The following is a 27,849-nucleotide window of genomic DNA, read 5'->3' as shown; positions in this document are numbered from 1 at the left end:
CCTGCCTGGGGACCCGCGGCCCCACAGCCGCTGTCATTCCCTCCGATCCTGGGGCAGCCGTTTGCCCTGCATCCACCCCTCTTCCCTCTTGTGATCTAAGAGAAGTGGCTGCTCAGTCTGTTCAGCGTTTTACTTGTTAGGACAGCGGTGACTCGGGAGCTCCTTGGGGGGAACCAGAGCAGAAGTGAAATTCAAAGTACAGTAATCACGACCAAGTGCAATTTTTTAGGATATAGACGACCAGCAAGGAAAATACGCTCCTTTTGGGGGCAAGTATCTGTTTCACTGGGGTTAAAAGTCAGTGCTCCTCATTGTCAGTTCCCAACACCCTTCACACGTTCATCCCTGGGATCTTTACATATTTCATTTCTAAAAAGGTCCTTTTGCACAGAAACGCTGGTATCGGTGCAGGTGTGCCCGCCGGCGTGGACTGCGGAGCCCATGCTCCTGTGCCGGCCCCAGGCCGCCGTCCCATCCCCCGACCGGCGCAGCACAGCAGCACCCCTCAGTCCTGAGCGGGCTATGAAATGTGGACTTGGCCTCGCAGGAGCGAGGCACAGACCGCGGTTCCACGTTGAAGGTGCTGCTCTCCCTCCCTAACAGTGTCCTGTGCCCTAAGCTCCCAACCCCACACACGCACTCAGCCCCCAAGGGGCCGTGTGCGAAGGAGGTCGGGCCGTCGGCCTCCGCCTCCAAAGGACGGTGACATCGCCTGGGAAAGGGCGGACCCCGTGTAGTGCTCCGCGGCCGGTGACCCGGGCAGGTCCGTCCTCACGGTGTCCGCGGCTCACCCAGCGTCCTCCCAGGCACCTTCCCGGCCACCGCCGCAGTCACGTCCTCACAGACTTCAGGTTGTACTCCACGAGCTCTCTCCCCCCTGAAGACACCCTTGCCTGTGGGTGCTCTGCACACCAGCTCGGAGACTTGTCTCTGGGTCGCCGAGCTCCGCAGCAGCCGAGCAGACCGGAGACACCCCAGAAACCCCTCGAGACCACCTGCCTCGTGGCCCCACCTGCTTTGCGGCCCCGACCGCCACTCTGTGCCCGGAGGCCCCGGAACAAGCTGCTGTCTCGGAGTGCGTGGCCTCCCTCGCTACGGGCAGGCCTCAGCGAGCGGCTTCCTCGTTTGGCGGACAGCTGAGCCCCCCAGAAACTGGCTGTGATTGAAGCCGTAACTTCACCCCTGATTTCTGTGAAGACCTGCCGCTGTGGTGACGCACCCAGTTAGGTTTCCGCTCCTCCCAACGTTGCTCGTGTCCACCCCCAGGTCAGCACCAGCAGCACTGGCGGCTCGTAGGACCGCTCCCTAAACCATCCACATCTGGGCCCGTGCTGTCCCCCTTTCCTGCTGCGACACGAGGGGCACGTGGCGACCACGGGGTGTGCCCGGGCGCAGCTCCCAGCCGCACTTCTGAGAGCCGCAGCGTGTGGCGCGGGAGGGGGCGCCCCGTCCAGCCTGCCACCGGTACCTGCTGCGTGCGGCGCCGCGGGGGCGAAGGACGCAGGGAGGAGTCCCCACGCCCGTCCCCAACACCGCGGACGATGGAATTCCAGCTAGCGTCACCTGCACATCACACGCCGTTGACCTCTTCCCAACAGTTTCAAGCGTAAAGAACACGCTCGGCTCACAAGTTGCGTAAAGAGGGGCAGCGAGCCGGACGTGGGCTGCAGGGCCGACCCCTGCTCCTGCCGGGAACAGAGGCCACAGGAAGCACCCGTGGCTCTACTGCCAAAGGAAGGCAAACACGCTCCCCCACACCCGCGGAGGTGTTCACAGGGGTGCTCGCCGCAGCCCTCCAGGCCTGTTAAACCGAGGACGAGACACCTACGAGCCGCCGCGTGGCCAGGGTCAGGACGGGGCGCAGCCCACGCCCCAGCGAGCAGCTCTGCGCCACGGTGGCAGGGAAGCAGCTGCGGGCAGCGTGGGGAGGCGTGGCGCCGAGGGCTCGGACAGCGGCAGGCACAGGCGGCGGAGGCACCGTGGGCGCGACCAGGACGACGAGCCTCTGCACACAGCCTGCGCCAAGACAGCAGCTGTGCCGTGAAGGGTCTCAAGGCAGAGACGTTCTCATGAAGAACAGCGAGTGGCCACGAGTCAGAGAAACAAGGACGGAGACCCTGGCCCGGGGGTGCAGGGGCGCCCGCCACACGGAGCGGCTTGCTCGGCCGCAGGACCCCCCCTCCCCCCATACGGGCACCATGTTTGTCACAAACAGAACCTGCACTGCAGCCACGTCACGGGGCATCTCACACACGGAAGGCATGCGGACTCCGTGGGGACGTGGCCGGAGCTGCCAGGGGCAGGAAGTCGACCGGAGAGCCCAAAGCCCACCCGGCTCGGACGGCAGGGCCATGCCAGGCTCCCAGGGTGGTGCCCGGGGCCAGCGGTGGGAGCGCGTGGGCTCCAGAAAGGGCAGGGACCAGTAGGCGCTGTGGAAGCTGCACGTGTCAGCATCCACCCGACGGCGGCCGGCGGGGCCGGGAAGGCAGCTGAGCAGGCTGTGCACAGGGAAGGCCGGCGCAGCTCTGTCCACCAATGCGACACGGCCTCGGGGACCCGGCAGCGAAGGGTGGCTCTGTGGACGCGTCCCCCCACTGCTGGGCCGGGCCGGGCGCCGGAGCAGCCACGGTCTTACCACCTGTAATGAAGCGCTGGCTGGCGCTCTGCTGCTGCGGGGTGGCCGGGCCAACACGAGCGACAGGCCGGCTGCCCCGGTTCAGATGCAGCAACCACGGAGGGGGGCTCGCCGAAACACCAGCCAGAACCTGGCCAGGCCTGCAGACTGGGGCCAGGGGAGGCCAGGGGAGGCCAGGGGCCCACCTGACCCGGACCCCGACGGAAACCAAGGAGAGCAAACTCGAGCCGCGTGGCGTTCAGCAGCAGTCGCGAGCATGGGCACCGACCAGTATGTGGGGCCACGGGGTCCCTGTAACTTTCTACATCTATAAAGCTGCTGTGTTAGAAGAACCTCGTCCCCTGGGATAGGGGACGGCAGGAGCCGTGGATGAAACACAACTGACCGTGAGCTGGGGGCTGTGGACGCGGCGTCACCGACACATGGGACTCCGCACGTGGCTCTGCCCGCTTCTGTGTTGAAAATACCCTGCAACCAGTTTTTAAGTTGCTGGTATGCATTTTGATGTATTCTTGGTCTTAGGACCAAAAGACTTTTGGGTATCAAAGGATGATTGTCCCCATCTACGCTTTCTCGGGAACTTAAATTCTCCTGACAAATGCACTTGGGGAGACGGCGAGGAGTAGGAACGCTAGCGAGCTCCCGGGACGCGGGACGCTCCCTCCGCTGACCTACCACCGCGAGCTGCATCCCGCGTGGTAACCCTGCTCTGAAACACCACAAGGGGAACGTACGGCCCGAGTGAACCCCTAAAGCGGCCCATCCCTGAAAGCGAACGTGACTTGTACCAGTCGGCACCGCGAGCCCGCCGGGGGGCCTGGGCCCTCCACCACCCCACAGAGGGGCAGCGACAGTCTCTGCGTTCACCCCGCAGGGAAGCCTTAACGACAACGGCCGTTTCCACCTTGGGGATATTCACACTACACATGCTTCTACTTAACCCTCAGTGACATCGGCTTTAAACACGGTTAAGCTTTCCCGACGCCCTGGCTACTGGCCTAGAGTCTGCGTAGGCGCCATCGGGGCCGCCGCCCAGCAGGGCCGCCCGTGGGTGCTCGTGAGCGCAGAGGGACGGGACGGGGTGCTGCGGCCCGGGGACCTCCCGCCAGGACCCGCCCCCCGGAGGCGCTCGGCCGCCGAGCCGCACCCACGGACACTCACCTTCTTGAAGGCCCGGAACCAGTTTGTAAACAATGTCCTGCATGGTCCTGTCATGACTGGTGAAGAGAACACAACAGGCAAGGTTATTAGCAAGGCCGCCGCCACACGCCGTGCACGTTCCCAACTCCACGGTCGCAAATCTGACATTTGGCTGAGTTTTGCATCTAGTCTGCACCTCAGACGTGTGTGCTAGCAGGTCCCGTGTGCCCCCAATTAGCGCATCGTTTAATTCAGGTTCCAGAGGCCTACGAATAGTGCGGGTCGCGGGGACACAGGCCAGACCCTGCAGGACGGCCCTGCCCGCCCCTCCACGGTGCTTCCCGGCCTACGCTGTTCCGAAGAACGAGGCGGGCAGGCCGCGTGGTCTTCACGACCCGCCCACGAAGGTTTCCTGAGACGGCTACACGAGACGGTGTCTCGCGCCCGTTCCCGCTCCTCTGTTGCTATTTGTAAACTGAAATCACTGAGACGTCCAAGTGACTGTTGTCACATGACTGTCCACTTAAAAACCCCGCCCGTGAGAACAGAGACCTCGAGGGCAGCCCTGATGGCTCAGCGGTTAGCACCACCTTCAGCCCAGGGTGTGATCCCGGAGACCCGGGATCAAGTCCCATGTCGGGCTCCTGCATGGAGCCTGTCTCTGCCTCTCTCTCTCTCTCTCTCTGACGAATAAACAAATGAAATCTAAAAAACAAAAACAAAAAACAGAGACCTCGAGGACTCGGGCAGGAGCGTGTGAACCGGCAGCCGTGCTTCCCAGTGCATACGAGGCTCCGGCGCCTGGCATCCACCCCGCAGGCCCAGAGTCCTGCACAGACAGCGACCGTCGCCTGGCCGAGGACCACAGGGCCGGGTGGAGGCCTCGGGGCGCTCTCCTCGGGGAGGGTGCCAGCAGGCAGGCACACGACGGGGCCTCCTTCCTGGAGTCGGCCACACCCAGGCCCCGTCTGGGAGCCCCCATGGCCCCCACGTTCACACTCCGTCCTACGGGCTACACACCGTAACTCTGCTCTGTTGTGGGGCCTCCGTCAGGCCACGCAGCACAAGTCCTCGCACAGAGGAGGTGCAGAGCTGCCCCGAGGGTCCCGCAGCCCCGAGGCGCCTGGCTCCCGCCTCCCGCAGCAGCCCCGGTGCAAAGCTTAAGGCCCTTCCTGCGCGGCAACCTCCCGGTCGGCTGGAGCACATCAGAGCAGAAGGGCCCCCGCGGGGTCAGGACAAGGCCCTGACCAGCTACAGAGTCGGTCCCAGGACGGCTGAAACACGACCGCCCTGCGCCACCAGAGTTCCGGGCTGCGCTCCGGGGGGAGGAGCAGGGGACAGGCTCAGCAAGAAGGCGACAGGAGCCCAGGGCCCATGGCAGGCCTCGGGGATGGGCACCTCCCCGGCCTGGTCACCGCATGGGTAACTGCACAGAGAAGGCGCAGACGCCAAGGCCGACGGCCCCGGCCAACGCGCCGGGCGAGCTGCACCCCAGTTAGCAGGGCAGGCTGTGCCTGGAACCCCAGGGCCCCGGCCTGCTGAGGGGTCTCAGCCCTCCCAGAGCATGGGGGCCAGGTCCTGACACCCGGGGACCCGTGCATCCACAGCTTCCCGCCAGCATGAGGCCCCAACCACCACCCGCCTTCCGCAGTTCACGCCAGGAGGCACCCGTGCTCTATGAAACCACACCCCAGGACAGGAAATGTGCACACACACCGCCACAAAGGGCCCACCGGACCAAGGACGTGCGGTGGGAACAGACGCCTCCCAGAAGCCTCAGCGGCCAGCTGCCGTGTGGGGCGAGGCCCGTGCTCACTGGGGATCCAGGCAGGAGCGCACACACCCTCCGAGGGAAGGACGCAGCCCACGGCACCCAGGGGCGCAGCGGTGAGGTCGTGCACCGCGAGGACTCGCATGCCAACAGCCCGCTCTGAGGGACGAGGGAGGGCTCGCTGCACGGGGACACCGAGGCTGGCGGGGAGAGCCCACGGGGCACCCCGACGCCCTGGCCACGACGACACGGCCGGGCGGCTTCAAGGCCTGCTCGCTCCTGCCTCTCGGTCCAGGGAGGTTCCCGCTGCACGGCGGCCAGCTGTCCACGTTCTTAAACTCTTCCGTGCACGCTGCACGCGTCACAACCTTAGGGGTGGAAACACGCACTCTCCCTTCCAGACATCTTCACACTCACCTCTGCTGCCCCCACGGGGTGGGGGGCGCTGCGCTTCCTTTACAATGACCCCCAGATCCGCAAAGCATTTCAAACCCCACACACGAGCCCCCCCAACACGTCCTGCCCACGTCAGCCTGAGCCCTGGGTCGGTCGTGCAGACCTGCTGACGCCTCCCACACGCATGGTGCCCATCCCGAGGGGGCCCAGTGTCCCCGAAACCCACGGAAGGCGGTGGCAGGACGGCCCAGAGGCCCGAGGCCGAGGAGCACTGGGTCCTCAGCAGCCCGGGGAGCGAGGCCGCCGCCCGCCTCAGGGAAGCCCAGCTTAGTCCAGGCGGGCCCCCAGGTGCCCAAGTGACCCAACGTGACAAAACTACCCCCGAACTCGTGGGGACAGCGCCCGCCGGGCTGACGTGGCCGGCCGCAGGGCCAGGGGCAGGGCGAGTCCCTGATGCGCGGGCGAGGCCGAGGCTGACGGGGGCCCGGGCCGACGCACTCACCCGATGTACTGCAGCGGGTGGCTCTGGTGGATCACGATCCTACACGTGGGGCAGGTGTTGTTCTCCTCCAGGTACTTGACCAGGCAACTCCGACAGACTGTTTGCAGAAACACACCCACGTCACAAAGTGTGCCCAGGACGGGGCGGCCGACCCTGCTCGGGCTCCGCACACGCCCCGCCTGGCGCCCGCCACCCCCGCACGGCGGCTGTGACGGGACGCCAGCCTCCCAGGCTGGCCAGCCAGCAGGCCCAGGCTGGCGGCCGCTCACCGCTCACCACGCGGCGGCAGGCAGGACATGTGGGGCTCAGGGGACCCAGGAAGCTAGCCGAGGCGGGGGCGCTCCGGGCGCAGGAGCCCAGAAGCCACCAGGACGCCCCTCAGGGTCTCGCCTCAATATCCTCCCCACAGGCGCTAACACAACTTTCACATTCGTCTTAAAAAAAAAAAAAAAAATCACAAAATTCTCCACGTACAACAAAATTGGAGAGAATTTAATGAAAATAACCATCTAAGTCTATAATCACCTTTAAAATAAAAGTTCTATCAAAATTGGCGAGATTTTATTTTCTAAAGTGGAAAATACATGATCCAAAGTCCTCGGATTACAGGCGCTGGTTCTGCTGCAAGGCCCTGGCTCCCCAAGGGCTCCTCCCAGCGACCTCGGCCACCGCGCACCCCTCGCTGCGAGCGAGCGCACCCTCCATCCAACAGGCGTATGCGCCTCGAGGACCCGAACCACGTTCCTCTGCTTAGAAAGTGTAAGAAATTCCTTTGGAAATTTAAAAAATAACCATTTCTGTCCCCGGGAAGTGAATATTGTGTCGTAACACACTTAGGACTCCTTTCCCGTATTGAACTTTCTTAAACGATACCTCACCTGAAATTACCCATAATATTTGTAATTTGAGACAATTTTTCTGATTTAGGATCTTTATTCCTGCTTCTGTGCCTTGCTTTGTGCTTGCACTAAAAGTTTTTGGTGAAAAACAAAAAAACGAAAGAAAGCCCAAGTATCAGGAAACCACAAGGCTAGAAACAGTCAAAGGCCACGTTCGAGAACATTCTCCACATACACATGCACAGACACACTCCCCACGGCCATCAGGACCACCTTCTGGAACATGCCCCACACACGCCTGTGCAGACACCCACCCCCCCACAGCCATCAGGATGACCTTCTAGAACATTCCACACACACACCTGCACAGACACCCACCCATGGCTGTCAGGACCACCTTCTGGAACATTCCCCACACACATCTGTGCACACACACACACCCCAAGGCCGTCAGGACCACGTTCTAGAACATTCCCCACATACACGTGTGCAGACACTCGGTCACCGTGGTCGCGTCGATGAGATACCCGCTGCACAGGCGGCAGGTGATGTGGGCGTTTATGTCCCAGAGCTTAATCTTTCTCGTCAACATCTTTGGCTTCTGTAAGAGAAAATCACTTTTAATTAATATCTGAAATACTCCCAGGTGCTGCTTTTTTCTTTTAAGAATTATTTATTTATTTTTAGAAAGAGGAAGAGAGAGAGAACAGGGAGAGAGAGAGCAAGCAGGAGCAGGGGGAGGAGCAGGCTCCACGCTGAGCACAGAGCCTGACACGGGCTCGACCCCAGGAGCCTGACATCACAACTTGAGCTGGAAGCAGGAGCTGGACGCCCCGGATCCTTTCGTCACAGGTTCGGGCTCCGTGGCAATCAGGTGACCGCACCTCCCCAGGCTACCTGCCCCCCTGGACCAGCGGCAGTCAGGTGACCGCACCTCCCCAGGCTCAGGTGATGGGGGCTGCTGCCCACCTGGACCAGAGGCAGGCCAGAGGCTCTCTGCTGGACCTGCACGTGGTGCCGCGCCGTCAGCCTCCCCTAGAGGGCCAGGACTGTCCCGCCAAACCCCCGCCGGGCAGCACCCTGCAAAGTGCCCCCGAGTCCCCTCAGCCAGCTGCATGCCCGCCCCCTGGACTCCTCGACCCTCTCCTGCTCAGGACTGAGCTGAGGTCAGTGGGTAGGGGGCGCGTCAGGGACGTTGGTGCAGCTGCAAGAGGAGAGGCTGGGGGAGCAGGCGGGCCGTGCTGGGTCTGGGACGTAGCTGAGGGGTCACTGCGGGAACTCGGGCTCCTCTGTAAAGCTAGGGGACAAAGGACCCCAAGGGATGCCAGTGAGGGCAACCCCGGCCGACCTGAACATGAAGCCAGGTCCCTGGATGAGGCCTCAGTATGGACACACGGAAACAAGGGCACGCGGCCCAGGGACATGTCCATACTCGCGGGTCACGCCACATGTCATTCCAAGAAGGGTCAGGACAGTCGACGTTCAATCCTACAAGCCCCGGGGGAGGGAGGGGCCGCCGGCCAGACGCACCCAAACAGGGCAGAAGCCATTCCGTTCCTAGAAACTTATCTTAATAACGGGACACGTTCGGAAGATGATCGCTGCAACTTTAAGATGGCAAACCATGGGAAACTGCCACACGGACTGGCTGAGAGCAGCCTCGCTTACCGCAGGGGCTCTAGGCCCCCTCCCGTCCCGCGCCCTGTGCAGGGACAGCCAACCAGCCCCCCAGGACCTCAGGAGCCTCCTGGTCCAGCACAGCCCGGCCCCAGGACCGGGGGCACACGCGTGCCCCGCCCACCAGCCGCCTGCTCGTCTGCCACTGACCCACGGGACCGCACCGCTGCACACACACGGCGTCCCCAAGTGCAAGCATGTGCGCGCCAGCGTGCTGAAGCCTGGTCCCCGTCTCGGTCCCCTCCCCCCGCTGTACCTGTCTCTCCCCCTGGACCACGGGCTCCAAGAGGGCAGGTGTGTCACTGCACCTCCTGAGCTGTGCCGGGAGTTACAGCAGCTCCCGGGGATGCTCACGGCTACCCCGGAACCTGTGCATCACCTCACACGGCCCTTTCGAGGGGCAGCGGCAGGGTCGGGGTCATGGGCGAGGGACGGTAGGCTGGCTTGAAGCCGGGCCACGGAGCCGAGGGTGCGGCGCCCCGGACACCACAGAGGACGAGGAACGGTTCTCCCCTGGAGCCCAAGGAGCCCTGTGGGCACCTAGACTTGAGCCCAGGGGCGCGTGTTGGGGACCTGGGACTCTCCGAAGTGTCAGGGACGCACGCGCCTGGGCCACGGCCGCCACTAGGTCTGCTCCTTTGTTACAGCAGCAGCAGGAAAGCAACACAGGACGCCGCTCCAGGAAGTACCGGGAGAACGGGTTCAGATCATCACGATCGGGGTTCCGCACGAAGAGCAGAAGCAGATATGACAGAGACCGAGGCACCACCGAGGGCGGCTGGCCTCACCCGGCGGCCACGGCGTGCACGACTCCCAGGCCGCCGAAGCACGCCCGTGCCCAGTGCCATTCAAGAAAAAGGGAAAAGACAGCAAAGCACCTGGAGGACCTGAGACCCGCCTCCATCCGTGCGAGGTCGGGGGTGGGGGTCGGGGGTCGGGGTCCAGGGCAGGGGCCGGCTCTGCCTGCCACGACGCCGAGCAGCACGGGGGCCTGGCCGGGCTCTGGGGCCGGCTGAGGAGGTGAGGGCCTGGGGGGAGCGGCAACCTAGAGGTGACCTGTCACCCGCCCAGACGCTCATCAGGTCCAACAGCTAGCCAAGCAGACATGCGATCGCGGCAGCCAGACGGACCGGACCGCACCCCGATCCAGCGCCACTCTAGGCTGTTCACCCACCCCCACCCCCGCCTGCGGCAACGCGCGGCCGCCTGGGGCGCTGTCAGCCCTGCTGTCCTCCCTCCACAGGATCAGCCGCACCTGGGGCTGTGGGACCCGGGCCGGGCCGGGCCGGGCCGGCGAGGGGTGCCGACCCTCAGGGAACCCAGCACCACCTCCTGGCATCATCCCCGGCAAACAGAGGCAATCAGGGGCCTGCCGACACGGAAATCCCACGAGAGGCCCCACACTGGCGCCAAGCGAGCACCATTCTCTCATCCTCAACCTTCTACTGAGCCGCCGTGGACGTACCCGCTGCGAAGGAGACGACACGCACATGGCAACGAGCTCAGCAACCACAAATCTTCCCCGCCGCCGGCCAGCTGAGTTGCCCGGCGGGAGCCCCACAGGGCTGGCTTCAGTCGCACCTGGACTGAAAGCACGACGACGCGGAGAAGGAATTGGTGAAGCCAAAGCCTAGGGTCACGTTGCCACGCAGGGCCTGTGGCCCCGTTGAGGGGCCGGGGTCGGCGGGGGCTCTGCTGGCGAGCAAGTGGCTGAACAGATACAGATGTGCGTGCGCATGTGAGCGTAGACTCTGTCCGCCGGGAGGGCTGGGAGCGAGCGCACCCGCGGCCCACGTCCCCGGCTCAAAGGCTCTACCGGCCACACTGGGGACAACGGGAGCTTCGGGAACAGGACGGATCAGATCATCATCAACAGCAGGACGCAGGAGTTCACACGTCCACCCTGCGCTGGTCCTTCCCGCAGCTGCAGACTGTGCCCGCAGTCAGCACCCTCCGCGGGCAGCAACCCTTGCTCGGGCGTCACCCACGCAGGCTTCGCTGAGGAGGATTCCACACGTCTCCCCCCACCCACTCCCCAGGCAGCAGGAGCAGGGCCTGCCGGTGGGAACGCTGCGTGGACGTCGCTGGACACTGCCTCCGGTCAGGCCACCGAGGGCTCGACACCCTCACCAAGGAGCACACACGGTCCCACCAACGGGAAACCCGAGGAGGTGACCCCCAGGGAGGTCATGGGGGCCAGGAAGATGGAGGGCGGTCGCTGGAGGCAGCGTCTGGCAGAGGGGACGGCCCTGCCAGCCTGAGGGGAAGCATCTGCCTGCGGAGCCCCCACCTGCGGACACGAGCGCAGCCTGGAGACGCCCCGGCCGGACCGCTGGCCCTGCCCACGTGGGGCCCCACGGCCAGCCACCGCCACCGTCCCCAACACCGGGCGCCCCCTCTGCAGCCCTGGGCACGAGCCGGAGAAGCAGAGCGGTGCACCCTCCACACCCCACACCTGCCAGCAAACCCGAGACGCCGGGCTGGTGGGTCCCGGACCCTGTCGCGGGACGGAGGCAGGCCGTGGGCGTCCGCCATCAGCATGGCCGTGAGCACGCGGCCGTGTCCACAGTGGGCTCCCCCCAGCGGCCGGGGGGCGCGGCGCCTCACCTCTCTAGATGTCTGCGGCCCTCTCCTCCGGCCTTCGCATTGGGCGCTCAGGCTGCTGCTCCGATGCTGCGCGTCCTCGCCGGCGGCCTCACTCTGCCCCGTGGGTCTTCACCTGTGCGCCTCCCTTCTGTCCCTCGCTCTCTGTCCATTTTCTGGCACAGAAACAGCCCGTTACTTCGTGTCCGCCACGCAGGCCCGATGCACACAGTCCCGTCTAGAGCCTCTGGAGCGTCCCCCACAGCACACGACACAAGGGTCCAGCACAAGCATCGGGAGAAAACCCGGACGCGTCTAAGTAGCCGCGGGACGTTTACGGGAGCCACGTTCTCCGAGGCTGCGTCCCACGGAGTGCTCCCCAAGGAGGCCGCCAGCCGTCCCCACGCTCCGAAGCTGCGCTTACCTGTCCATGGCAGCCGGGAGCCCTCTGCTACATTTTGAAGCCTGTGGAGACACAACACCGGGCGTCACCCACACGCTGTCCGCACGGAGCCCCTGGCCCCCGCACACCAGCAGCTCAAAGCACCAAGAACCAAGGACACTGAGGAACCAGCGCAGAGCACAGACGTGGGTGGATCCCAGGGCCAGGCTGGCGTCACCAAGGCCCGGGGCTGGCGGGCGGGGGGCAGCCCAAGGGGACAGGATGGAGGCCTGCGCAGGCTCCGGAGGCGGGGAGCCCCGGGAAGGGGCTGGGGCCTCTGGGGGAACAGCACACGGAGGAGCTGGATTCCGTGACGCCGGCTCTGCACCCTCCTCACAGCCCACCCGGCGAGCACGCAGGCTCCAAGCCGGGCTCTGGGCCACGCAGGGGCCAGACGGGCACAGGCACCAAGCGGGGCTGAGGTCGGGGACCTGGGAGCCCCCAGGACCCGGTGGTCAGGCTGGAGGCCACGGGGCCACGTGCGGACTCATTCTGAGACCCCCCAGAGCGTCCACGGACCCTCCCACCCGCCTGCCCAGGGGAGCCAGCAGCACGTTCGCCAGGGATGGGCCTGGGGACGCACGCGGCCCAAGCGGCGTGACCCTGGTGCTGGGACAGCAGTGGTTACATGCAACCCCGGGACGGCGGACCTCGGAAGTACTATAGCGGCTGCCCGTGGCATCCGATCTACGGTGTCGCACGCTTCAAGCTTTCCACAACTGCATTTCTCATTCGCTCATCTTCGAAGCTCACTCAAGTTCTACAGAAAAAGGAGGAGAGGGAGGGCGGGACGGAGGAAGGGAGCGCGCGGAGGCCAGGGGACGGGCCTGGCTCGGCCGCCGCGGGGGCGTGTCCGTGAGCAGCCGTCGGCGTCTGTCTGTCCAGTTACGTGGGTCGGACGGCGGCAGCCTATCCGCAGGGACAGGCCCTCGGCACGAGGTCTCCGCCCAGTGACCAGAGCCACACGCCAGCGGAGGCCGAAGGGCGGGAGTGAGGGCACCGGCCGGGCACCCGCTCGCCCGTCACACGCCGTCCGGAGGTGTAGGGCCAGCCCGGAAGGCCACGCGCGAGCGGTCACGGGCCACACTACTATTACGGGTTGTGGACGGCTTTCTGCTGACAAAGTAAAAATTTATATGAAATTGATAAATTCCCAGAAAGAGAACCATGAGCCGCGCGGCAGGTGGACTGAGCGCGAGGAGCACGGTGCGGGCGCAGCGGCGCGGGGAAAGTGCTGTCCCTTCACCCCCCGGCCGAGGCCACCAGGTGCTCACGCAGCCGAGACCAAGCCCCACGCGGTCCCCCCGGAGGACACGTGCCTTCCAGCTCGCTCTGTGACCGCACGTGCGGGGGTCAGACTGGGCTCACGGGCGGCACCCGCTCCGCCCGGCCCGGAGCATCCAAGGAGACGTCGCGCTGGGCACCGCGGGGCCATCCCCATGATTCGGGGATGGTAATTCGACACAAGACCAAACGAGAAAAGTGCTAAGATCTTCCCAAAGATGCCAAAAATCGTTTGATGAAATTCATTATCCATTCATGATTTTTTAAAAAATCTTAGCAATTTAGAAGCTAATAAAAGTTCTCTGCTTAAAAGAGACACAGGGACCCCGGGGGCTGGAGTCGGTTAGGTGTCCGCTCGTGGCTTTGGCTCAGGTCACGATCTCAGGGTCATGAGGTCAAGCCCCGCGTGGGGCTCTGCGCGGGGTGTGCGGTCGGCCTGCGAGGGTCTCAGCCTCGGCCTCTGCCCTAAAGATAAACATGTAAATAGCGTAAGGGAGACACCAACACAAATATCCATCCATTCAACAGTTTATGCCGGAACGTTCAAAGCAGCTTTTAAAAAAAAAGATTTTATTTACTTATTCATGAGACCCAGAGAGGGGCAGAGACCCAGGCAGAGGGAGAAGCAGGCTCCACGCAGGGAGCCCGACGCAGGACTCGATCCCAGGACCCCAGGGTCACGCCCTGAGCCGAAGGCAGATGCTCACCCCTGAGCCCCCCGGGCGGCCCTCAAAGCAGCTTTATTCACACAGCCCCACATGCCCATCAACAGGCAGTAGGAACCAAACGTGGTCCGTCTACACAGCAGGCTCTTCTCAGCAAGACCAGCAAAGGACAGAGCTCTGTGCTGCAGGCAGGCCTGTGCGTCCACGTCTCCCAGACACACGACTGTAGAAAAGGCAGATTTGGGCACCCGGGGCCCCTACCGGCGGGGTTCTGGGTCAGGACTGGGGTGCGGCCTGGAAAACTCCAGGGAGCTTTACTGTGTGTAAACTGCACCTCCATTAATGGTGCATTTTACAATTTTAAAAAATTGCAACAAACATCATTCCTAGTGATGAAATCGGAAAAACAAAACAGAACAAACTCCTAGTTTACACAAAGCGTGTCCCCCGCCCTCACCCCCACGTAATCAAGTGCAGGGGCAAGGCCCGCCCGACTCGGCGAGGAGGATGACCACACAGCGTCAGAAAGCACTGGCCACGGGGACTACTGGCATCAGCCTCGCTCACACCGCGAACCCCCGACACCCCGGCTCCCCGCGAGAGAGAAAGCCCCCACTCCTGACCACAGTCCAGACCGGGCTGCCGAGGCTGCTGTGCCAACGACCTGCGGGGGACCCTGCGCCCGCCGCCTGCGTCCTGCCCGTCCCTGCCACGGGATGCACGCGTGTCCACTACGTGCAGCCCAAAAAGCATCTGCTAAACAGTGGCCAAACCCCACTCCAGACAATAGGGAAAGTCCAAACAGGCCCATTTCCAGACGTCCAGCTTCGTCAGGAAACCAGGAAATGCAAGTGAGATCCCATGAGGGTCTGCTGTCCCCCAGCACCTCCCGACGGCCAACAAGATCCGGGACGGGGGCAGTCCCAGCACAGCCCATCCCCAGGCTCACCGGTCACCGCCTGGACGAGGCCCCAACCGAGGCCCGTCCACATCCGGCCCGGACTCCCCCAGGGCTCCTGGGCACTGGCTCCAGCATGCATTGTGCATGGGGCCGGGGCCATTGGGGGGCCCAGGGCGGCTGCCTCTCCGCTGTTACCTGCCCAGGAGCAGGCATCCCGCATGAAGAGGCCCAGCCTCCCCGCCCGTCCGCGGACCACCCCCCACCCCCGGGCAGTCCTCATGGGCCCCTGGGCTGCACACGGAGCCACTGGGGCTCGCATCCCTTGGCCCCCCGTGCCGGTGTGGGGGTGCCCCCTCCGTGACCGTCTGAGGTTAAGACAGCGGGTCTGGTTTGCGGAGTGGAAGCAGTATGCACCTTTATCATACATGATTTGGAAAGTAAAGAATCACCCTAAGAAAAATGCCCTATAACCCGAGTGCCCCCCAACTACGGTGACCTCCTGCAGCGGCGCCTCCCCCGCGGTACAGCCCTGACCACTGCCAGCACGTGCACACACACCCTCGTCATCCTAGAAAGGCCTCCTCCGACCGCACGCGATGCGCTACACGGGCCCCTTGGGACTAATGACCAGGGTCGGCGTCCTCCCAGGCCAGCACGCCCATCACAGCCGCTGCGGCCTGAGCCCCGGGGGCGCGCCGTGCACCCTAACCGGAGACGGGGCGCCACAGGGCACCAGCAGCGGGCCCCCACCGGGAGTGCCCCCCAGGGCCGTGCTTCCTTCTGTCAACCACGTCTTACAAGAATCAAGCTTTCCACTTACTTTTTAATTAGTTTCACGAAGTGGTAACTTTCTAGGAAAACGTTCATCAAAATCTACTGGCACAAACTCACCGACATATCCCACAACCTTCACTCAACGGCCTTCCTGAAAAACACGCGACGAGACATACGCTTCACCTATTTTAAAGAGACAAGTGGGTCAGGCGTGGACATTCGCCGACGCCCGCGCCGCGGTGCCGTGTCTGTGGGACCGCGGGGCCCAGCTCCCGTCGCTTGTCTGCTCCGATGCCCCCTCGCGGCGTGAACCGCTCCCTGGGCCCTGGGCAGTGCCCGCGGCCGTGTGCTGGCCCGCTCACGGGGAGACGGCTGTCGGGGACTGTCGTGCGGGGTCATGTCGTCCTCCTGGTCAGGCTGCCGCCCGCCCCCCAGAGCACTGCGACCCCACAGCAGGGCTGATGCTGCGTCCTTGCTGTGACCCCTGCCCCGCGCCCACTGCCGCTCGTCACGGACCCGGCGGCCACGCAGGACGCGCCGTGTGTACAGCTGCGTGAAGCCGCGTCCACACCTGCTGCTCCGCGTGATGCCCCCCCCCCCGCCCCGGAGGACGTGTCTGCACGCAGCAGGTGCGTAAGGAAGCGTCCCACTCCATGCTGTGTCTGCAGGCGGCTGACCTCCAGCCCCTCGCTAAGCCCCAGCACCCGGCGAACCCATCCCTGCCTGGTCCCGCTTGCCCCCGGGGCCCAGCACAGGTCGTGAGCCCCGGCACAGGGGGGAACCAACAGGTAGCTGCAGGCGAGCACAGTCGGCGAGGGCCAGGCCAGGTGCTCGGGGAGGGGAGGGGGGGGAGGGGAGGCCCTGCCAGGGCCCACACGGCCCCAGCTCCAAGGACTGTTGCATTCTCAAGATGGACAGAAGCGTGTCACAAATGTTCCTTGCTGGGACGCTGGCACCAGGTCAAGATCAGGAGAAAGAGGGAAACTCGAAACGTGGTTCTAGGTGGCCACACGCTGCCGTGAAAGCGTCTTTAAAAAATAAAGAAATAGGGATCCCGGGCAGCCCTGGTGGCGCAGCGGTTTGGCGCCGCTTGCAGCCTGGGGTGTGATCCTGGAGACCCGGGATCGAATCCCACGTCAGGCTCCCGGTGCATGGAGCCTGCTTCTCCCTCTGCCTGTGTCTCTGCCTCTCTCTCTGTGTCTATGAATAAATAAATAAAATCTTTAAAAAAAAAAAAAAAAAAAAGAAATAGGGATCCCTGGGTGGCGCAGCGGTTTGGCGCCTGCCTTTGGCCCAGGGCGCGATCCTGGAGACCCGGGATCGAGTCTCACATCGGGCTCCCTGCATGGAGCCTGCTTCTCCCTCTGCCTGTGTCTCTGCCTCTCTCTCTCTCTATCATAAATAAATAAAAATTAAAAAAATTTTAAAAAAAATAAAGAAATAACATGAAAGCGCTTGGAGTTTAGACTCTCAAAAGGGTTCGTGACTCAAAGGACAGTGAAGTCCCCACTTGGGGACGCCACGGGCCACCGCCCACAGCTGTTGTGTGCCGCTGGGTGTTTGAGTAACTGGCAACTCCCTGAGGGGTGCCCTGATGGCCACGTCCACTGTGAGCCGTCTCCTCGTTTTTACTTAAATTAAGGGTGACACGTGTCCGGGAGCCAGGGGGACCCCAGACACAACCCCAGGGCGGGATGAGGCACGCGGGCTGAGCAGCACCGAGGCCCACCCATGTTGGACGCGTCCCCCAGAGGCGGACTGAGCGGCTCCCAGGCACCCAGCCCACTCACCCCCGGCCCCACAGTCACACCTGCCCCTCCAGCTCAACGCTCCCTGACCCCAAATTCCAACAACCACGACCTGGGCTCCACCCGGAAGGCCAGGCATTTCCACACGGGTGCAGGCCTGCTGAGGCTCCATCTGGGCCTCCCGCCCACGCAGGCTCGTCCCTTCTGCGGCTTCGCACGCCCTCACACCCATGTACGAGGGGCAGGGGCAACTACGACCCCTCACACCCACCCCGAGTGTGCTGCTCAGCCTCTCCGGGCCACACGCACCCAGCACAGCTCCCAGGAACCCCTGTGAAAACGCAGGTCTGGGCAGGTGGCCCTAGAGGACGCACCTCTCCCCAGGCTTAGGGAAAGCCAAGGCATTCCAGTGGCCAAAGAGGCCCCAAGCCACCTCTCTCACTCCACTGTGGCCATGGTGGGCCCCTGCTGGCTCTAGAACATTCTAGATACGCTCCCACCTCGTGGCTCTTGCCCCTCTCTGCCACGTGCATCCCTCCAACAAGCCTTTTCTCAAACATCATCTCCCCAGCAACACCCCGAGAGACCATCTTCCTTAGAATTACATGCCGCGTACGCACACACCCATCACCCTGAGTGTGGAGTTTACCTGCTTGTTACTGCCCACCTCTGTACTACGATCGCAGCCACGTGACTGGCAGTACTAAAAATTCAATAGAAGGGTTAAATGATAAAGTCGCGAAAATCTTCTCAAAAAGTGAAGACAGGAAAGAGAAAAGATCCAACATCCAAACAACAGGTGTTTTAGGGAAAACAGAAAACTGAGAGAAGGAGCTTTCAAATACACTTTACTACTTTATTTCTCACACTGGGCAATGAGTACACAGGTGTCCGTTGTATCTTTCTCTCTGCTCGTTTGTAGGCGGTATTTCATGATCTGGAAAAATCCCAAGCATTTCCCCAGCTGGGAGACGCAGCAGACCGCCAAGGTCCGAGTGCCTGGCACGGTGAGTGACAATGACCCGCGCCTAACCAGGTCCTAGAATCTCAAGACATCAAGGGTACAAGAGAGCGTCCTCGGGTTGTGGGAGGAGAGGAGTTCACGACGGACTGGGAAGAGAGAGCACCAGACTTTTCATCAGCGACAGTGAATCCTGCCAGTAAAAGCAGCAATTCTTTCAAAGTTCTGAGGAAAGAGACTTTACTGTGGAATTCTACATCCAGCCAAACTACGGGCCGAGTACGGACGGAGGCCGTGGCGTTTGCAGACGTCTCAGGAAAGGTGCTCAAATGCTGCTCCGAGGCACGTGTGTGGGACAACAGGGGCGCTCCCGCTGCGGCCGGAGACGAGACAGGTCCAACCCCTCAGCAGTGAGGAGCACCGTGAAGAGAGCAGACGAAGGCAGCGAAGCAAACGGGTGGAGGGGCTGCTTTAGACAGAGACAGAGGAGAAGCGGTGCGGGGGGACGTCTGGCCTTGGGCCTGGAGGGAGGGGCCCGAGCAGCAGGCGCCCCACCGACGGGCCACGGGACCCCCGGAGAGCATTAGGACCACTTTGCGGCTGGCCGGCCTGGAGGACAAGGCATCCGCACGGGACAGGGGGACGAGGACAGAGGCCAAGGAGGGCACGGGCTCAGACACCATCCTTGAGAACTTGGAACAGGAGACGGTAACGTCAGACAATGTCAGGAGAAAGGGAAGGTGACATTAGAACTCAGGCACGTAACACATCATCACGTAATCACGCCCACTTTAACTGTCAGCTTCAACCCGGAGAAGATGAAAAACACGCGGTGAGAAGGGGCCGTCGGACCCCAGGATTGTTCCCGCAGGGGCTGGCGTGAGGCTGCCCAGCCGCAGGCACGCGCCTCACTTCACGAAAAACGCCGGCTCAGGGCAGAACCAAGGGCCCAGAGGGCGAAGCAGAGAGCCAGCGGGGTCACCCTGACCTTGAAGCCCAGACAAGGATCCCTCTGGGCTTCAGATCTGTGTTGGGCCCGTGACTGTATCGTCCACTCTCCCCCCTCCTTTTTTTTTTTAAGGATTTTATTTATTTATTCATGAGACACAGAATGAGGGAGAGGCAGAGCCACAGGCAGAGGGAGAAGCAGGCTCCGTGCAGGGAGCCCGATGCAGGACTCGATCCCGGGACCCCGGGGTCACAACCGGGGCTGACAGCAGCGCTAAACAGCTGAGCCACCCAGGGATCCCCCCACTTCCCCTTTCTGTGCCAGCTCATCTACACCTGTCCTGCCTTGCACAGGTGCTGGGAAGGCGACCCCTCTCACTGGGCTCCCACAGGCCCGGGGCGGCACCCAGTGGACGCACCCAGGTGGACGATCCAGGACACGTGACTCCAAGGCTCTGTGGTTCAGGCAAGGTTTGGGGCTTGGAGCCGGTGCTACGGTGGGATGAGACCCTGGGGAACCCCAGAAACGGGGCGGGTGTACTTGGTATTCGGGAGGATGTGAATTGTGGGGCACCAGGACGGTGGCAGGCCGGATCCTGAGATGGCCACAAGATAATGGCATACACGTATGTCCCACCTTATTAGCCTAGGCACCGCTGCAAAGGCACTTCTGCGGGTGGAGGAAAGGTCCCACGTCAGCTGACCTGACGCCAGGACGAGCATCTGCTGGCCATCCAGCACACTCTCAGCACGGTCTGCGCCTGCCGGCCAGAGGGTGAGTCACACTGGCAGAAAACGGCTTGCTGTCCGCTACCCCCGGTCCTGGGACGGGGCGCCGCGGGGCCTCTGCGAGCAGAGGGCGGCCCCAGCCTGGACCCCACAGCTGCAGGGGCTGGGCTCGCGAGCTCAGATGAGCCTGCGCCCAGCACGCGGACTTCAGCCTCGGAGGCCCCGAGCCCAAGCACCAGCCACACTGTGCTGGACTTCCAGCCCGTGGAACCCTGGCTAGTAGGTCGCTGTCCTTGGAAAGCACCAATTTGGTGGCAATTTGTGATGCATTAGAAAATTCATGTAGATATTTAAAGAAATGGAGTCAACGGCAGAAGGGCCAGCTCCCCGAGCAGACAAAACCACCACCAGCCTGGAAACATCCTCATTCGGCGACTATTCTCCCAATTCTAGACCCAAGTGGCAGAAGCTAGAGCCCCACCTCCAGTTCACGAAACGAAGGCCCAAACCCTCTGCAAGACGGAGCCTCCGGGGGCGGCAGGGTTGGAGGCTAAGGGCGGGCGTGAGGTCAGCGTCCTCACGGGAGCCGGCACAGGGCTTCCACACCTCAAACCACATCACCGGGCCCCTTGATCTTGGACTTCGGCCCCTGGACAGTGAGAAAGAAACCACCCGCCCATGACACCGTGCTGGGCGGCTGAGCCTACTGGGACTCCCTCTCCTACTTCCGACGTCCGCCTTCCTCACCAGGCTGCCTCTGACGAAAGGCTGGGGAACACGGCGGCCGCAGCCGTTCCGCCTCGACGGCAAGAGAGACCCTTACTTGACATAAAGGAAATGTTATTTGTCAGCAAAAGTCCTATTTCCATGAACAATTTCAAACACCTTCCACCCACTAACCCTTTTATAAAGTCTGCGGAAAGCATCGGAGCTGACGAGCAGCACTCACCCGTGTGCCTGTGAGCATGAGATGGCCCGGGGACGCCTCCCCACCAGAAACGGAACAGGGAGGGCCCTGGCCGGAGCGGGCCTCTCCGCCGCCAGCACTGCCCCGGGGCTCCGGCGCGGGGGCTCCAGGTCTGGAGCCTTCCCCCTGGCAGGACACTGGGGACCGGGCACCAGAAGTACGGCCAGCAGGATGGACCCAAGAACCACCACCGGCCGCGGGTCCCCAGGGGACGACATGCAGCTCTCACTGGCTCCTATGAAGTCATCTCCCAAATCTCGAGCCTGACTCAGCCTCTGCCTCATTCCTTTTAGTTTCTAGAGTACACAGGGACAACAGACAAAAGTGGACACCGTAAGCGAAGAGGCAGAAAAATCCAGGTGACACGCAGCCAAAAAGTCAACCCTGTGGAGGGCAAGTGGGGGACCTAAGAGACGCTAAGGACCATGACCCCCAGTGCCACCAGGCAACCCGCCTGGGTCAGGTTCAGGGAAAAATGCCATGGAAGACATTCCTGAGACAAATGGGGAGATTTGAAAATGGAGGAAACTATTAGCTAGTATGTGAATCACGTGCCCACGTTTCAGGTGTGATGATGACACTGCATTTCTGCGGAGACCATCCTATTCCTGCGACCTGTGTGCTCTGAGTTACTTAGGGAACTTGGTAGGCTGCCGGTAGCTACTTTCAGATGATTCAATGACAATAAATATGCATCTAGAAAAAAGAGGTGAATCAAATATGGCAAAGCATAAATAACTGCTGGATCGGGGTGGGAGTGTAAGACTGCTCATTGTAGAATTCTTTCAGTTTTTCTCCATTGTGTTTTTTCTGAAATAAAACCGTGGGGAATGGGGAGAGTAAAATGAGATCACTTGAAATAAAAAAAAGGGGAAAGGCTAAGCCCTCTCTGCTCCCCACTTCCCAGCCATACCCCGTGCCTGTCTCCTCATCGGGCACGTGGGGGTGATCACGGAGCAGACCCACGGTGGGCGGCTTTAAGAACCAAACAAGTTAATACACACGGTGCCTCCAGACAAGGCCACATGAGGCGTGATGAAGACCAGCTTTGGGTTCTTTGCTGAGCGTCTAACACCGGCCAGGCCCTGCTGAGAATCACAACATCCTCCATAAAACCCACAGTTAGCGGGGCCTTCAAAGAAGAATGCAGGCAACTTTCTACTGTTGGTGTATTTCCTGCTAAACATCTGGAATGTGTTGTCAATGTAGCAAAGTTCAGCAAATATTGATTCGTTTGCAAAATAATCCAATTACCTTTCACTCTCCAAATTCACCTAAATATTTTCTTCAAAAAAGCAATCAACCCAACAGTTTTTAAGAACTGTATTTTCTAGCGAGTTTTCTTTCTTTATCAGTGAGTTTTGCTTAATTCAATAGGCAATCCTCAAAAATGTGTCTAGGCAAGACTCACACCTTAACTCTCTCGTCAACTGTGAAGTGTCTCATTCTTGTTGTCATTTGGCCTTAGGAGAATTTGGTTCTGTAGGGAGGAACGTGGCAGATCAGAAAAGATAGTTTTATTCTTTTTAGAGGTCTTACTCCCCAAAATTTAATGATAAACTATCAACTGGCAGAACAGTATAGTTCCATTTTTTGAAGCACAGTGAATCGGGCAGCATTTCTGCGCTATGAATGGCAAATATCAGAAGGGTAATAAGAAGCTGCCCCCAAACCTCAACATATTTCAATAGTAAAATTACATTTTCAATTTCAGATTTGATTCTGACCACTAAGCAAAGAGCTCCGAATGAAATAATAAATCCCAGCATTTAAAGAGTAACAGTAAAAAAAAAAAATAAAAATAAAAAAAATAAAGAGTAACAGTATAAACCAAAACAAACCTTGCTTTATCATTCAAATCTAACAACTCAAGTAATTCCCATCACTGGCAAAGGGCGGAGCCTTGGCAGGTCCAGAGAGAATCACGGCAGGAGGGGACGCTTCCTTCCCGAGGCCTCCCATATGCACCCTGCACGGGGCCCTGCACGGGGCCCTGCACAGCCCAGCCCCAGTCCCAGTGAGAGACGTGGCCACGGCCCCGAGCACCGAGGCCCCAAGAGACAGGCTCTGGAGCAGGGCTTCCTTACAAGGGTCGAATACTCAAAACATCTCAGGGTCTCACTCCTTAAAAACTTCTTACAAAAGTCAGTTTAGAATTTCTGGAGCAAAATCTTGGGCAGGAATAAAATGATGCTGTGGAAACAGTGAAATCATTGAACTTGAAGCAATCAAAGAATTCCGCAGCACTTTGTCCATTTGATTTGCAAGGTGAAGGGGAGGGTTGCTCCTGGTTTGCTACAGGTGTTTTAAATTATAAGTTAATGCCCAAGAATCTTCCTTATTTATAATTGATCTTCCCTCCTGGGTAAGTTCCGGGGGTTCTAGTGATTGTGGTGACTTCAGAGGAATTGTGTGGTAACCTACACAATTAAAGAGACAGCTGGGCTGCTGCAATCTTGTATTTAACACACTGCTCTATATACAATTCTACTAATTTATTACGGGGTATTTCTCAGGTACAGGCTCTCTATGAGCTGAAACCTGATAATGACAGGCGTTAAGACGGCCACGGTGACGCTCACCCCCACTCCCAGTACATCTCAAGTGAGGGCTGGGCCCAGCGACCAGGTTCTATCAAAGAGAATATGGCCGAAGGGATGGGATGTCCCTGCCAAGACTAGGTCACGCAGACCGGCCTTCCTGCCTGCTCTCCTGTCCTATCACTGGCTCCCTCCGACTCGCCCTATGAAGAGCCCCAATGGCTGAGTGAGCAAGCCTAGAAGCAGATCCCCAGTCAAACCTTCATATGACACCGCTACCCCGGCCTGTGACACTCTGAGCTCGTCAGCTAAGCTGTGCCTGGATTCCTGACCCACAGAAACTGTAAGATAATAATGGACGTTGTTTTACAGCACTAAGTTTTGGGGCAATTTATTGGACAGCAATATATAAACAATGCAACTATGCAGCACTATCATACCTTTAAAAATCCAAAGATAGGAAAATAAAGAGCTTCACCAAACCTGAATGCCAAGTATGGCAAGTCTCTTCCAAAACTTCACAAAACAAAACAACAAAACAAAACTTCACAAAACAAATTAAGTTCTTAAAAAGGTGCAAAAGTACAAAGAAAAAAAAATCAGAAGTGTTGAGTAAGAAGGTCCCAGTGTGGTTACGCCTGACAAATAACAATTCCTACGCTGGACTATTTGGGGACTCCCATTTGGTTAAGATGTGGTCCTATGAAACGTCAACCTGAAAATCGGAACGGGTTTTCTCCTAGGTCACCGAGTGGTGAAGTTGTGGCACAAAGTAAAAGACTGAGCTGAGCAGTTCAAGGGTCTCTCTTGGGAGTCCATACAGCTCGCACTTTCAGATCTGCACCTCATCCTACAGCCCAGCCTCTGGATAAGTTTGCAAGCCTAGCACAAGTGGGTCTTCCTACCAGTACTCCTGCCTTGCACTCACTCATTCACGCACTCACTTCTTCATTCAGTCGTTGTGTGCTGCCCGCTGAGCTCACGCCAGGCAGCCAGGGCCGGGCGCTGAGCCGGGCAAGGCCCTTGCTTGCTCTCCTGGGCTTTTCATCCTCTCAGACTCCTCGGGCACCATCTCGCTGGACACACTCTGGAGCCATTCCCCAATCAAAGAGCAGCACATGCCGCACCCTGCTTTTTCATCAGCACTTTCAAATCAAAGGAAAACACGGGCAAGTTTTAGGTGAAAGTCTCATTCACGGGTTTCAGAGAAGCAAAGACCCCCATTGCTAGGCCCTTGAGTATTTTCCTTTCCCGGAGTGGAGAAGGTGCCCGATCCGGTCCCCTGAGAAGTGTGCCGGCCTGCGCCAACTTTCCTGCACTGTCCAGGCCCCCCCCCCACCCCCGAACACAGCCCTAGGCTTGCAACAGTCCTGGCTGCACTGCACCCGCCCGGAGCCTCCTGGACACGCAAAACACGTCCAGGAGTTTTGCTCAGGATCGAGGGTGTATCCACACAACCACACGGCCTCCGACGGAGCGAGGAGGGCTGGGGCGGCTGGAGGGGATGGAGGCACGTCCACTAGGCCGAGGCCCAAGGCCGCAGGTGGCCCTGGAGTAGGGGGACAGCTTTCTGGGTCTGGGGCGCGAGCACCGAGGGGCTTGAGGCCCGGAGCCCCACCTGAATCCCCGGAGGCAGGACGGGTCCCGACCCGCCCCACGTGCGCCCTGGGCCCGGCCGGGCGGCCCGAGGGCAGGTGCGCAGGGCGGGGGCCTCCGAGGGTCTGCAGCTGGGCTCCGGCGACCGGGTCCTGACGCCCCCACGGCCGCACAGCAGGCGGGGCCGGCCGAGGAGACTGGAGGCGTTTAGGCACCTCCGGAGCCCGCGCCTGGCTGGCGAGTCCCGACCCCGAGTCCGCTCCCGGCCGGGCCTGGCCTCCCTGGGAGCCGGGCTCCTCCCCCGCCGCGGCCCGGCCTCCGGGGGCTCCCGGGTGACCTACCTGCGCCCCCGCGCTCCGCGGAGCCGCCTGCCGGGGTGGCCCTCGGGCGGCGCGGCCCGGCCCGGCCCTGCCCTGCCCCTGCCCCGGCCCCTGCCCCTGCCCCTGCCCCGGCCCCTGCCCCTGCCCCTGCCCCGGCCCCGGCCCCGGCCCTGCCCCGGCCCCGGCTCCCGCTCCGCTCCCTGCCCCGGCTCCCCGCTCCCGGCCCCCGCTCCCGGCCCCGGGGCCACCGCCGGCCCGAGCTGCGTCCCCCGCGAGCGGGGCTCGGGGCTCCTCGTGACCCGGCGGGCTCGGACCCGCGGGATGCCCCAGCGCGGCCCTGCCCTGAGCCCCGCGGCCCCCGCGACGACCCGGCGCGCCCCGGGGGTCCCCGCGCGGAGCCTGCGGGCAGGCGGGGCCGGGCCGGGCCGGGCCGGGCCGGGCCGGGGGCGGGCGGGGCGCGGAGCCTTCCGGGCGGGCGCACGGGCCGAGGCCGCGGCCTGAGGAGCGGGCGGCGCGGGCCCGGCCGGGCGGGGCGCGGACTCACTGACCTGCCGGCTCGGCTGCGGCGAGCGGGGCGCACGCGGGGCAGCGCCGGGGGGGGGCGCCGCTGCCTCCGGGTCCCCCCAGGAGCAGGAGAAAAAAACCCGTCCGGAGTTTAAAACAAAGAGGCGGAAATGCCCGAGCGGAGCCGAGCGGCGAGTCGGGGGCGCCGCGCACGGAGCATGCGCGCTGCGCGGAGCGGCTCCCACCCGGCAGCCGGGAGGGGGCGGGGCCCGGGGGCGGGGCCGGGGTGGGCGGGGCCGGGGCGGGGTCACAGGGCGCAGGCGCGTTGGCGCAGGACCCGGCCGACGGATCTGGAGCCGAGAGGGGGCCGGGGGCGGGGCCCGCGGCGGGGGCGGGGCCTGGACGGGGGCGGGGCCTGGACGGGGCGGGGCCTGCGAGCGCGGCGCCGGCGCTGGCGGGGAGAGGGCTGCCCCGGGACACAGGACCCGGCGGGCGGCCGGCGCTGGCCCCGGCCCGGGACCGGGCATTCCCGTGGCGGCGTCGGCCTCGTTGTCGTGACCCGGTCCTTCCTGGGACCCGGCACCGAGCGCTCTCCGCGCACCGGGCGGGAGCGAGGGCGCCGCACGCAGAGGACAGCGCGCAGCAGGGCTGACCCCGCAACCCTGGGTGTCCGCGCTTGCACGAGCTCGGCTCTGCAGCTGTAAGTAGTGACCGTGACGTGCACCCGTTCGTGGGCCCACACCTTGACGGGAGGTGTCATGTGGGAGCCACATAAGCTGGGTGGGGAGGCAGTGGATGTCTGGAGTGTTGGCCACGATAGGGCGGATGGGCACGCGAGGGCACAGGGGGCCAGCCATGGAGACACAGAGGGAACGAGCCCTGCAAGTAGGGACACGTAGGGTTCACAGGCAATTGGTCCTGCCAGCACCGAGCTGCAAACGGGGGGATTGAGGGATGCTTGCCAGAGGCCAGCATGGAAGCCAGAGGGCGTGGAGCTCGGAGAGGGAGGAGGTGAGATCAGAGGGACACGTCCCTGGCCGTTCTGAGCAGGGCGGGAATGGCACGGTGCTGGCCTTCTACAGCCTCCTCTGGCTGCCCTGTGTTTGTCTGTGAGGACCCATGCAGTGCAGGGGAGAGCCTGGTGCTGCACCGGCAGTGCCCCGGAGGGGAGGAGTGTGGACTGCCGGGGGAGCAGCCTGAGGATGGGCAAGCATGGCTGGGGAACACCTGGAAGGGTGGGCAGCCTCTGACAATCTGGGGGTGGTGAAGGAGTACCCGACAGTGGGGTCAGGGTGCAGCTGTAATGTCCGCTAGACTCCCAGGGGCGCTGCTGTGAGGCTGTGGGCCTCAGGAGCATAGGATGAGTTTGCAGTGTTTGCAGGTGGATGAGCTAGTCCAAGGAGTGAGTGAGGGACAGGAGGCTGAGCCCCCTGCCCACGTGGAGAAATCTGTGAGTCCAGGAAGATCCAGCAAGAAAGACCCGGATTGAGCAGACTGGGGAGGGGGATCCCTAGGGATGAGTGATGTGTGGTCAGCTGCTGAGAGGGCGTGGGGAGCGGGACCCTCTGGGACCTTGGCCAGTGCAGTATGGATGCATTGCAGGGGGAAACACTGGATTATGGTGGGCTCAAGGGAGGAGCGTAGATACAGGTGTTTTGCTTTGGATGGGTTTCTGAGACTAGAGAGCTGTTTTCTGTTTGGGCCAGAGCCTCAGTGGTACTGATGGGGTACAGGAACAGACAACCTCCCCGGAGGGAGGGAAGGCCGCCTGAGCCCAAGCCCTCATCCGGGACTGTGGACCAAATCTGGGGAGGAGGGCTGTGGACGCCCTTCACCCTGAGGGAGGAAGGCCCTGATGCAGGGAGTGGGGCCTGGGCAGCATCTCATCCAGCTGCTTTTGTTTTCCAGTGAAATGGCAGCTAAGGAG

General features: G+C 62.0%; 1 protein-coding gene across 2 annotated transcripts in view; it reads right to left on the bottom strand.

Moving 5' to 3' along the window:
- The window catches only part of PCGF3 (polycomb group ring finger 3), a 47,597-nt gene extending 21,445 nt beyond the window's left edge, over positions 1 to 26,152 (bottom strand). Inside the window, exons 1-6 of one of the 2 annotated variants that reach the window (XM_055326286.1) lie at positions 25,967 to 26,152; positions 11,968 to 12,008; positions 11,568 to 11,719; positions 7,767 to 7,884; positions 6,445 to 6,541; positions 3,797 to 3,852 (exon numbers count right to left, since the gene is read on the bottom strand). In XM_055326286.1, the coding sequence (XP_055182261.1) occupies positions 3,797 to 3,852; positions 6,445 to 6,541; positions 7,767 to 7,875 (262 nt within the window). In that variant the 5' untranslated portion in view covers positions 7,876 to 7,884; positions 11,568 to 11,719; positions 11,968 to 12,008; positions 25,967 to 26,152. The remainder of the gene's footprint in view (positions 1 to 3,796; positions 3,853 to 6,444; positions 6,542 to 7,766; positions 7,885 to 11,567; positions 11,720 to 11,967; positions 12,009 to 25,966) is intronic. The other variant, XM_055326287.1, reaches the window with a different exon arrangement.
- Between the last annotated feature and the right edge of the window lie 1,697 nt (positions 26,153 to 27,849).

Source organism: Nyctereutes procyonoides, unplaced genomic scaffold (genome assembly GCF_905146905.1).
Source record: "Nyctereutes procyonoides isolate TBG_1078 unplaced genomic scaffold, NYPRO_anot_genome, whole genome shotgun sequence".
NCBI lineage: Eukaryota > Metazoa > Chordata > Mammalia > Carnivora > Canidae > Nyctereutes > Nyctereutes procyonoides.
The sequence above is the reverse complement of the archived record's forward strand: the minus strand, read 5'-3'. Positions and strand labels throughout refer to the sequence as shown.